Here is a 12,326-nt window from a genome sequence, read left to right on the forward strand (position 1 = left end):
TAAGGACATGGAGATATGCTCTGGAGAGAAGGGGAATGAAAGTCAGTAAGAGCAAGACTGAGTCTATGTGTGTGAATGAGAGGGAGCCCAGTGGAATAGTGCGGTTCCAAGGAGTAGAAGTGGTGAAAGTATGACTTTAAATACTTGGGGTCAACTGTCCAAAGTAATTGAGAGTGTGGTAGAGCGGTGAAGAAGAGAGTGCAGGCAGGGTGGAGTGGGTGGAGAAAGGTGGCAGGAGTGATTTGTGACCGAAGAATATCTGCAAGAGTGAAGGAGAAAGTTTACACGACAGTAGTGAGACCAGCTATACTGTACGGCTTAGAGACGGTGGCACTAACAAAAAGACAGGAGGCAGAGCTGGAGGTGGCAGAGCTGAAGATGTTGAGATTCTCTTTGGGACTGATGAGAATGGACAAGATTGGGAATGAACATATCAGAGGGACAGCTCAGGTGGGACAGTTTGGAGACAAAGATTGAGATGGTTTGGACATGTGCAGAGGAGGGATCCAGGGTATATAGGGAGAAGGATGTTGAGGATGGAGCCACCAGGCAGGAGGAGAAGAGGGAGACCAAAGAAGAGGTTTATGGATGTGTTGAAGGAGGACATGCAGGTTGTTGTTCTTACAGAGGACAGGGTGAGATGGAAACGACTGATCTGCCGTGGTGATGCCTAACGGGAGCAGCTGACAGAAGAAGGAGCTTCATAGAATAACCCATGCTTTCTTCTAAAATGAACTTATGTGTTAAAGTGAAAAGTCACAGTCAATCATTTACATTTTTGCTTGTTTGTTCTGTTGAGAGAGAGAAAAACGAATGACTGAGGTCAGGTTACAGACACATTAGTACACACACCTCAGAATTTACAGTTGTGTGTTGAGCTGTGACCTACATCAGCCAGACCATCACACCTGTCGGCCCCTGATGGCTGCATTTTGTACATGGCGGTGCACCGTTCTGGGTGCCGCCTTCGGAGCAGACTCTGCCCTCTGCAGCAGGCTCTGTCATCTCTGATGTACTTGCACTGAACACGTGTACCGGGATCATACTGTCCTCACAGAGAGCCAGAGACAGCTGCGCTGCTTGGGCCGGCAGAGTGCCGCCATTAGGCACCAACTTGGACAGGACGGTGCAACTCCGGTCCACCTGGTCTCCCTGCACCTTAGTGTTGTTTTTCATGTGAATGGAGATTTTTATTATTATTATTTTTTAATAGTGCTTATAAAGACTAGATAAAATAAAATTCCAGAGTACGTGTTATGTTGGCAAAATCCTGGGCTTTTATATACAATGTATAAAAAAAGTCCCTTCGGCTGCTCCCTTGTTTGCACTCAAGGTCGCCACAGCAAATCCAAGGTGGATCTGCATGTCGAATTGGCACAGGTTTTACGCCAGATGCCCTTCCTGACGCAACTCCACATTACATGGAGAAATGTGGCAGGGGTGGGATTTGAACCCGGAACCTTCTGCACTGAAACCAAGTGCATTAACCGCTTGGCCACCACCCCTGCCTTTTATATACAATATATAATTAATATTTAATAAATATTAATGACCATTTAATGTTATTAGGTTGTTGTAAATTGTGGGGAATTACATTCATGTCACCTGCATCCCAGTCGTGATATTTATTGTCTGCTTCAGATTAATTCTTTGGCTCAAACCTGTGGTCTGATCACCAAATATAACCGCCACGTTGTGTTTTAAGTGTCCGTCTCAAATCAGCTTTCAGATACTAACTGACAAAGAAATGTTTTTCCTCAGAGCTGCTTGTGGTGGATTTGACCAAACAGTGCCGCTGCAGGGGTAATATTTTCCAAAAATAAAGTGTGAAGATTCAATCATTCAATACTTTTTTCCCAACAGAACAAAACACAAACTATCACAAAATGTGAATCAGCAAAAGGAAAAAAAAAAAAAAAAAGCAAAACTGTGTCAAAAGTTTATTTTTTTCATTCAGAATTGAAACTGAAATCTTTATGTTGCGTGTGCGTCTGTCAGCCTGGTCTGTGCCTTTTGTTTGTGGGTTTGTATTTGATCCTCTGTCTTTTTCTGTGCCTGTGTTTATGTGTTTTTGTCTTCTTTTAGTATTCAGTGTGTGTCCTCCTAATTCATCCGTGTGGGTCCCTCTTGTGATTTGTCCTCTGTTAATGTCCTGGGTCTGTCTCTCCTGTGTCCTTGTCATCAGTTCCCATCTTGAGTTTATCTTGTCTTTGTGTTTTTGTGCATTAGGTTTCATTATGTGTTCTTAGGTTTTTCACATTGCTCTCTGTTCACGTTTGACTTCCATGTTTCTTCACTGTGTGTGTGTTCTTTGATTTAGTTTTTGATTATTGTTTAGTTCTTGTTGTTGTTTAGATTCTGATTGCCTTTTTGTTTGTTTTTAGTCTTGTCAATTTTTCTATTGTTACACTTAACAAAAATATAAACGCTTTTGGTTTTGCTCCCATTTTGTATGAGATGAACTCAAAGATCTAAAACTTTTTCCACATACACAATATCACCATTTCCCTCAAATATTGTTCACAAACCAGTCTAAATCTGTGATAGTGAGCACTTCTCCTTTGCTGAGATAATCCATCCCACCTCACAGGTGTGCCATATCAAGATGCTGATTAGACACCATGATTAGTGCACAGGTGTGCTTTAGACTGCCCACAATAAAAGGCCACTCTGAAAGGTGCAGTTTTATCACACAGCACAATGCCACAGATGTCGCAAGATTTGAGGGAGCGTGCAATTGGCATGCTGACAGTAGATGTGGACATCAGAGTACACCACTTCTCATTCATGTCACTTCATGACTGTATGTCAGTGACCATGGGTCATCACCAGAGGAACAGACAGATCATATTTGTATTGCTCACTTGATAAATGTGGTGTTTTTACATGGTGTGTGATTTTCATTTTTTTTTTTTGTAATACTTCTATGTCCTTCCTGATATGAGGCAGCTTCCCGCAACTTTCAAAGGACAGCTCTGTAGCTCAGTGGTAAAGTTTCTGACTGGCAATCAGAGCTTTTGGAAGGCGTGGGTTCGAGTCCCGTGGGATGGTTTTTATTTTTTATTTATTCCACATAAGTGGCGCGATGTGGTCGCACAGGTACCGGCTGGTTTTTATTTTTTATTTATTCCACATAAGCAGCGCAATGTGGTGTACCTTGCACTGTTCCTGTTCGAAAGACACCGTCGTGTGCACAAACTCTTGCAATGGGACCGTGCACGCATGCCCATCGGCACGATATTTTGTGGTGCGCTAAATCGAACTGTTTCGCGCTGTTTCACCGTATTTGACCAAACTTTGCAATATGTGTGAACGGGCCCTTATGTTGGTCTCACCTGCTGTCCCTTTGTAAGTACCCCGTGGTTATAATCCCCTACTGTTTCTTCATCCATTGTGAGTTTTTGTTTATTCCATTGTTCTTCCTGTTTGGACACTGCCCTGTATCTTAGTTTGGACTCTTATGAATTCCTGCCCTGGCACATCGCTTGTTTGGATTGTTTGTTCACTTTTTGATTATTAAATCACCATCATCCTGTTAGGTGTAGAAAATGTATTCATTTAATATGTTTACCACATAAACTGCAGTGAAGTTATAAAGTTTTTTTTATGAAACAGTTTAACTTTGAAATTGTAGCTGACAACACAGCAACTGCAGCAACAAACTCATACGTTAATACACAGATTTAATAAAATGAATGCTGCCAATCTCTAATGTGCTTGCAACAGCACTAAGCTTAATGTTTTATAGATTAGTTATAGTAAAAATAATGAAGGAATATTTCTTCAAATGAGAATGAAACACATTAAAATGCAACAGTTTCAGGATTGTGTAATTTTCTCAAGTAACAATATGTTTCGACAAATCAGAGACAGAGAGGGCATCCCCACATAGAAATTTACATACACACAGGGCCATTACTCAGGTTGGGAGCAAAATGTACTGCCAGCTTGTAACACAAGCTATTTGTGTTTTTTATTCATTTTTTTTTTCAAATTCCCATTACATTTATCTATCACAGCATATTGTGGCATGTGTTTTAGTTTGTTTTACCTGTGAATTACTCATATTTTTAAAAATGATCTAACAAAGAGGATGACTAGTCAAAGAGGGGTTGGTAAACTGAATATTTTTGGTTTTCTTTTGGGTTTAGGATAAAGCAGCTGATAAATTAGATGACATTTTACGTTTTCTTGCTGCGCTACAGTTCCCGCTAAATGCTCGGCTCCTGTGTGTCAGACTGAAACTAATCCTCTGCGGGCTGATTTATTCAGGCTGGTGACTCATCTGTCTGCCGCAGTGAAACAGGTGAGACTCACTGACCCTTGGCGCTCAGACACATTAACATGGATGTCCTCATCGCACACTCACCTCCCGATCTCTTTGTGGATATCGTAGTAATCCGTCAAACGCCTCATCTTCCTCAGGATGCTTCCTTCATCTTCTGCTGGCAGCGGCACGTCTTTCCTCTCTGTGGAAGCAGTTTAATTTGTGTGGAGTTTCAACAGATGGTTTTTCGTCTCTATAAGGTGCTGCTGATGTTCAGAGCACAGACCTGTGTGAACCGTCAGTTCGGCTTTGCAGGATATGGAACCGGCCAAGTTCTTCACCATGCAGGTGTACACGCCGGAGTGTTCAGGAGCCGCATTCAGGACCACGAGGGAGTATTCCGGCCCATCGTACACAAATGTGAAGTAATTGCTCTCAGAAAGAAGAACGTCATCCTGAAACCGACCAAATAAATATTAATATTCACCTGGGAGGAAGGAGGCGTGGGGGGGGGGGGGGGGGGGGGGGGGGCAACAAAACATCAACAAGAACATACTTTAATAGCCAAGTGGCCTCTGTGTGCGTGTCTGCATGCGTGTGTATGGCTTTGATCACAGAGAAACTGGGAAGAGCTGACATTTGCCGTTTGGTATGCTTATGTACTTTGGGTCAATGATGAATGCCACGAAAATGGAAAGTTGATAGGACTCATATTTTTGGAGAAATTAGCGATATTAGCTATCAACAGTGAACAATGGATGTTGATAATTAAATTCTGGACTCACACTCCATTCCAGTAGGGGGCGGTAAATCATCTATATATTAAAAGCAAAGTGGCATATTTGCATGTACATGTGCATGATTTTATTTAGTAAGTTCAATGTAAGTAGATAATTGTAAAAATATTAAAAATACCTGGATGACACAAGAAAGTGAAAACATATTTCCATTTAAAAATCAAATGACAAAATAGAAGTAAAATAAAATAATAATAATAATAATAACAATAATGTGTATATGACAACAAGAACCTAAACAATTTATCAATACATTAAGACAGTAAATTAAAAAAAAATAATAGTTGGATTCTTCTTCAAAAAACTGTTGAGGTCTAAGGCTCTAAAAACATTCTGGACCCACACGCCATTCCAACTCATTATAGAAACTTTGCATAAAATATTACCACCCTTGAAAATCATCAGCTACCAATTTTAGAAACACTACCCGATCTAGAGCCTGTGGATCCCCACGGGCAAATATGTGTGTGTGTGTGTGTGTAGGGGAAACCGGGGCACGGTGAATCATGAGGCACAATGAATTAGTAGCTATATGTGCAAAACTAAATATATATATTTGCAGAAGTTATGCCATATTTTTATGCATAAAGATATCCCTCTTTTAAATTAGTGTTTTGTTTTTGGTTACATTAAGGGTAAAACTAAATGGCAAGTGAAGCCAGTTTTTTTCCTATCAAAAGTAAATTTTGTGGATGTCAGTGTATTTATTTCTCACAACAGAGGAAAGGTGGCCCAAAAATAGTTATTAGTTAGAAGACTACCCTGTCCAACTGATGAGCATGTATTATGTCTTCTCCAGACTATCAGCTATTTGAATCAGGGGCACAGTGAATCAATCTAGAAAGTGATTTACTAAGCCCCAGTATCAAGTACTTGTTGAAGCTTATACATTTATTTTTCCATGAATTATTTCTATAATTTGTGTATATAAACAACTGTTTTCACGTTTGAACAGAAATTATGACAGTTGTATAATAGTTTCTAAAGGACTTCTATCACTATATAACACACTCACACATTACATAGCTGGTTTGCTGGACTTTAGTTTGTATATGCATCAGCATATATTTAATATTTGTGAAGAAATCTTTGTAATCATGTGTTTTTTCATTATATTCTAAGTTGATTCACTGTGCCCCGGACACTGATTCACTGTGCCGTGTGAATTAGTGTTTAAAATGATTTTAAACACCTGAAATTACACTTGGGGAGACATAACTAACACAGCCTTATAAACACTAACTTGCTGTATTAAATCCACAATAGAATGACCTAAACCTACGCATAATGTGTTTATGCTGCCACAAAACAACATTTCTGATCCACTGTGTCCCGGTTTCCCCTATGTATGTGTGTACATAAAATATAGATCAATGACATTTTTATCGTCTCCTGTCAACTTTGTGAAACAGGCTAATAACAGTCAGTTTGTCAGAACATAATGCATGGACCTAAATTTTGTGGCAAATTTGGTGGTGGAAGGGCTGGATTATGGTTTGGGGTTAAAAATGGTTGAAGGGCTTGGTTGTGCTTTGCACTGCACCTGGTGCCTGTTTCTTCTATTTTTAATTGAAGTTCCTTGCAAAGATATTTTTACAAATAACATATGGTTCCTTCTGAAGTGTTTAAATGGTGCTAACTACACAGATTATTTTAACAATTACTCTGGCAGTGGTAATTTCCTTGTCGTATGATGCACTGAGAAATGAATTCTGGGGAAAAAAGGTTTTATTTGTTGTCACAGACTGATCACTTGACTGACATTCTGATATTTTACAAAAAGCTGGTAGTTGATTGTGTTTTACTTCATACCTTATACCAGAGAATATCTGGGTCTGGTTTCCCCTCAACCACAACAGCAAGACATGACGTCTCGCCAACATCCACATCCAAATCCTCCATGATGCTTTCAAACTTTGGAGGTACTGCAGAAGAAAAAAAAAAAGCAGATCATAAAATACTTCCTGATATCAATTTAAATAATGTGCTGTGTGTCTGAAGTATAAGGGACAGAAGGGCAGCAATCATTGTTCTCTTCTCCAAGTTATCTCATAAAACTTAAAGTGGATGATCACAAAAGACAAAGAGAATTTTTTTTTAAATTGTGAATTCATTTTAAATGATCTATTTCTAATTCACTATTTTACTGTTTTATTTGTGAGTTTAATTACTGAAACATTGTTTAAACCAGTTCTGCTGACTTAACCTTTAACAGGAACCTCCATTTTACACATTATACTATGCAGTTGAGCCCATTGTTTTAGCTGATGTTCATGAAAATGTTTTGTTTTTAAGATTTTCTCATTCAAGAAAAAAAGCTTTTTTTTGTTTTTTTGGTCAACCCGTAACACCCTGGAGGCAGAGACATAATTATAAATTCAAATGTTTTGAATCCACTAGGTAACCAACCCAATGTTTCAGGTATTTCGAAATATTGAAACATTTTGTGAAGGAATTGTTTCATTTTGTGTTTAAAGCATTTTGCCACTGTGAATCTTTATAATATAAAGCCATTTTTTGTCATTTGGTGTTGGAACAATCTGATTTTTTTTTTTTTTTTTTTTACCAACAGGTTCAGTTGATTTATAGTTTTGAAGCATTTGTTCATTTTATGGAACAATGTCTCATTGAATGTTTTAAACATATTGGCCTCTCTTCATTGGCTTCCTGTTAATTCTAGAATAGAATTTAAAATTCTTCTTCTTACTTATAAGGTTTTGAATAATCAGGTCCCATCTTATCTTAGGGACCTCGTAGTACCATATCACCCCATTAGAGCGCTTCGCTCTCAGACTGCAGGCTTACTTGTAGTTCCTAGGGTTTGTAAGAGTAGAATGGGAGGCAGAGCCTTCAGCTTTCAGGCTCCTCTCCTGTGGAACCAGCTCCCAATTCAGATCAGGGAGACAGACACCCTCTCTACTTTTAAGATTAGGCTTAAAACTTTCCTTTTTGCTAAAGCTTATAGTTAGGGCTGGATCAGGTGACCCTGAACCATCCCTTAGTTATGCTGCTATAGACGTAGACTGCTGGGGGGTTCCCATGATGCACTGAGTGTTTCTTTCTCTTTTTGCTCTGTATGCACCACTCTGCATTTAATCATTAGTGATCGATCTCTGCTCCCCTCCACAGCATGTTTTTTTCCTGGTTCTCTCCCTCAGCCCCAACCAGTCCCAGCAGAAGACTGCCCCTCCCTGAGCCTGGTTCTGCTGGAGGTTTCTTCCTGTTAAAAGGGAGTTTTTCCTTCCCACTGTAGCCAAGTGCTTGCTCATAGGGGGTCGTTTTGACCGTTGGGGTTTTACATAATTATTGTATGGCCTTGCCTTACAATATAAAGCGCCTTGGGGCAACTGTTTGTTGTGATTTGGCGCTATATAAAAAAAATTGATAATTGATGATAAAAAATATGCAGTTTTATGAAACAATTATTCCATTCAGTGTTTCACCAGTTTTCAAAAGCTTTACTGCAAAAAAAGTTATTTTTGTTCATACAGAAAAACTTTATGAAGCCATTTTTCATCTATTGTTGAGAGTATTCGGAAAAGTGAAATGTTTTCATTTAGGGTTTTTATAATGTTAAAACAGTTATTCATTTTCTGAAACACTATCTCATTTACTGTTTTTTAACATAAAAAACTCAATTATTTCACATAGTAATTGTTGGTTCATTGTTGTAATAGTTTGGAAACAGCTTTTTTCCTGAAACAACAATTTCATTTAATCGTATATTGCCACTGGGTGTTTTAAGATGTCAGTCATAAAAAAAAAAGAATTCTTTGGGACAACTTCCATTTTATTCCTTAGCATTTAGATAAGGGATTCAGAATATAATATTAACAATATCATCCAAATTCATGCTGTCTGGAAACAATTTGGAATTTCAACCCCTGAGGGGGAGCAATTCAAGGCATCGGGTGCTATGACCAACATTTGGTACATCTGTAAGGGATTAACAAGAAATCTTATCAATGTTATGTTAAAATGTATGGCAATGAAGGAAAAGACAATATTCACTATAGAATTTCCCCCCAGATAAATATGTCCTCTTCATTAAAATGAGCTGTAATTTTGCAACATGTTAGAAAAATAAACCTACATTTTAATGCTTGGATTCTCGCAGAAATTAATTTTTGTCAGTTTAGTCAAATTTGAAAGGCCCTGTAGCTTTAATGTTTTGGTCATTTCAAAGCACGGAATCTTTCTCTGAAGCAATTGGTTCATCTAGCATTTCAAGCACGTTGAAACAGAGAATGCTTCTCAAGCAATCTTAAGTAAGAAGTTCATTTAGTCTTTTGATACATTTGAAATTGAACTTGCTGGTAATTTTCTAAAAAACATCTCAACACTTTTTTTTTTATTTACATTTACTTTTGAGCATTTAAAAAAATGAATAATTTTCTGAAGCAAACCATTTTGTGAAGCAGTTTGGTTTAAAGCTTCCAAACACCTGGTTTCAACCATAACTATGTTTGGAACACCTCAGAAAGATTTTAAAACCAAAATCCAGGAAACCTGGAGGTTTGTACATCAAGCCTGGAATCTTGCAGGAGGAGCTGGAGGTTGCAGCTGAAAAAATGTCTGGGCTTTCTTTTTGTGAATATGCAGTGTTAAATGTGAAACAAATAATATGCTTGTAAGAATAGATATGCAATATATATATATATATATATATATATATATATATATATATATATATATATATATATATATATATATATATACAGTGGTGAGCACAGATAACCAAAACATTTACTTCGATAACAGATAATGAAAAGTTATCTTCAATAAAGCTAAAATGATAAACCACCCAAAAATGTATCAGAAGTTACAGATAACCGATAAATTCTAGTACTGTCTCCGGTACACTTGTAATTACTAACAAGCTGATTTTGAGTTTTAACACCACGATCGCTTTTGGAAGCATCAAAAGCAACAACAGACCCAAACAATAAGTCAGCACTTCTGTCTTTGAGCATCCTGCCCCCTGCTTTAAGCTCCTGTTTACTACATGGCTTCCAGCATAGACGCGACTGAGATGAGCCACAAATCTCAACTCTCTACTCAATCACAACGGTTCCGTCAGGTGGAGGTCTTGGAAAATAAAGCAATGCTGAGTTATGGTTTGGTGTATAAATAAAATGAATACTGATGGAATAACTCCATTAATGTCAATTCTGTCATTTGTGCAAAGTTAAGATATAACATATATCTTTTAATGTTGAATAATGCACTAAATCTGAAGTTTTGTAACAGAAAATGTGCCTCTGCTGACACTGATTGGTTGATTCATTCTATGTAAACAACACGTTATTGTGAGGTGTGTCGTGTGTTGGTGTTTACAGATAAATGTGCTTTTGTAAAATATGCCATTTTTTATTTGTGGCATTTTTTGAAAAAGGCATTTTCAAAAAAAAAAAAAAAAAAGCCAAGTTGTAATTAGATAACCATCTGATATAACCGGTGTCAAAATAAATAGAACACTGCCATGATCTACTGGTGCCACTGCGAGTTTTGGCCCCTTTTTAGCTGATTTTTCATTCGTGCATTTTTTTGGATTGCACAGAGTTTCAGGTTAATCGCGCATCCTGCATCATTTATTATACATGGAATAACGAGCTGCATTTAACATCTCACGACCACCTCCTGTTCGCCGATCATATGGTCAGATGAAAATCAAACCTGTTTGATATTCTGGTCGGCCGTCGTCAGGGTATCCCGCTGCTGAAGCACTACAAGCGTCCAAACTCTTGCACTGTGCCTGTGCAAACACCGCAGACCTGTCTTGTAGAATTTTTTTTTTTCAAACTTTGATGTCTCCCATCGAGAGTTTTTGTAAATTAAGTGTTGTATGGCTGGGGTGCCTGGCTGCCTTTTGTTTGTCTTCTGTTCTCTGTCTTTTGTTTTTCCTTCCAGGTGGCATGCGTTCAGGACTGAGAGGCTGTGTGGCTGAGTTATTAGGACCTCACCCTGATCACCTGAGGCTGGTCATGTGCAGCTCGTCAGGACTCACAGCTGTGGTGCATCTATATGGATTGGGGCATGGTTGCATTTAAGTCTGGAGTACACAGTGTGTATTGGCCAGAGACTCGACCTTGTGACCAGACGGGTGAGATCGTCGTCTAGAGAGCCATCTCATCATCATGGATGCAGAGACCGTACCAGGTTTGATGCCATGGTCTGTGAAAGAGGAGGGGGTGAGGTCTCACGCTCGTCAGCACACTTCCTGAGGTACTTTAGGTTTTGTGACTAACATGAGTACAGTCAGTAGATGTGGTGTCCCTCACACCTTATTATATTGAGCTGTTATGTTAGTCGTTTAATCAGCTTCCACTGCAGTGGAGAATTGAACTGGGTGTTCCATGCCTGCAGGGTGGGAAGCTGATTGGTGATTAAGCCAGGAAGTGTTTGCTGTTTATGTACACCTTTGAGTGGTCTCTCTGTGTGTGGAGTGGTGGACTCACATGATGGTGTCTTCTTTCACAGACTCGGTTGGTCGCGGCCACCTCGGGGGTGTCGGCGGGGTCCTTGGGTCCGAACTGTTCTGGCTCCGGACCGTTTGTGCTGCTGGGAGCGCACCATTGTTCCACCTCGCCAGACCGCGCACTTGTTTGTTATTAGCACTCACTGTTATGTTATTAAATTCTGTTATCCTTTGCACCGTGCTCTGCTTATTTTATGCTTGGGTCCTTCAACGCTGGTCGGTTCTCCGCCCGCGTCCGACACATAACATTAAGTTTGAAAAAAAGCTTCTTGTTATGTTTTGCTTCTGGAAACACGAGTCCAATGTGTGGTTTCTGAATGTACAATGTGTGTAAGAACATAAATTGTGCGCTCTGAACTTTTACACCGTACGGTTCTGTCATACAGTTTGAGCTGGAACCGAGTACAGTGATCGAAAATATCATAGTGTCTGCCCAGCTTCAGTTTGAATACTGCCATGAACGCTACTGGCCAGTAGATGGCAGTTGAGACCTTGAAAACTTGCCAAAACAAAATTCCAGATAATCTGTGTTGCTACTTGCTACGTTTAAGATGCATGGAATTTAATAAATGCAAACACAATAACAACATCTATAAACCCAGAGAATATATTCACGAGAGTTTTAGGCACTAGAGTTTAATGCTGTTGTCTGTGGAGCCTGATCAGAATGTCTCAATGCATTTCTCCTGTTGTGAATGTACTGAGATTACCCTATCACCCATAATGCACCTGGATGTCCACACTAAAACCTTAAAAAGTAGCACATTACTTTAAAACTAAAACG

The 12,326-nt window shown here is 39.0% G+C and overlaps 1 protein-coding gene across 7 annotated transcripts in view; it reads right to left on the minus strand.

Moving 5' to 3' along the window:
- Positions 1 to 12,326, minus strand: part of LOC117517238 (striated muscle preferentially expressed protein kinase-like) — a 142,136-nt gene that overhangs the window by 30,019 nt on the left and 99,791 nt on the right. For all 7 annotated transcript variants that reach the window (XR_004562693.1, XM_034178198.1, XM_034178205.1 and 4 more), the window contains 3 exons: positions 6,877 to 6,989; positions 4,554 to 4,722; positions 4,370 to 4,469 (listed from right to left, as the gene is read on the minus strand). Coding sequence is in view for 6 of the 7 variants with exons in the window: in XM_034178198.1 (XP_034034089.1) it covers positions 4,370 to 4,469; positions 4,554 to 4,722; positions 6,877 to 6,989 (382 nt within the window). In the remaining variant the exon portion in view is untranslated. The remainder of the gene's footprint in view (positions 1 to 4,369; positions 4,470 to 4,553; positions 4,723 to 6,876; positions 6,990 to 12,326) is intronic.

Source organism: Thalassophryne amazonica, chromosome 1, assembly GCF_902500255.1.
Source record: "Thalassophryne amazonica chromosome 1, fThaAma1.1, whole genome shotgun sequence".
Taxonomy (NCBI): Eukaryota; Metazoa; Chordata; class Actinopteri; order Batrachoidiformes; family Batrachoididae; genus Thalassophryne; species Thalassophryne amazonica.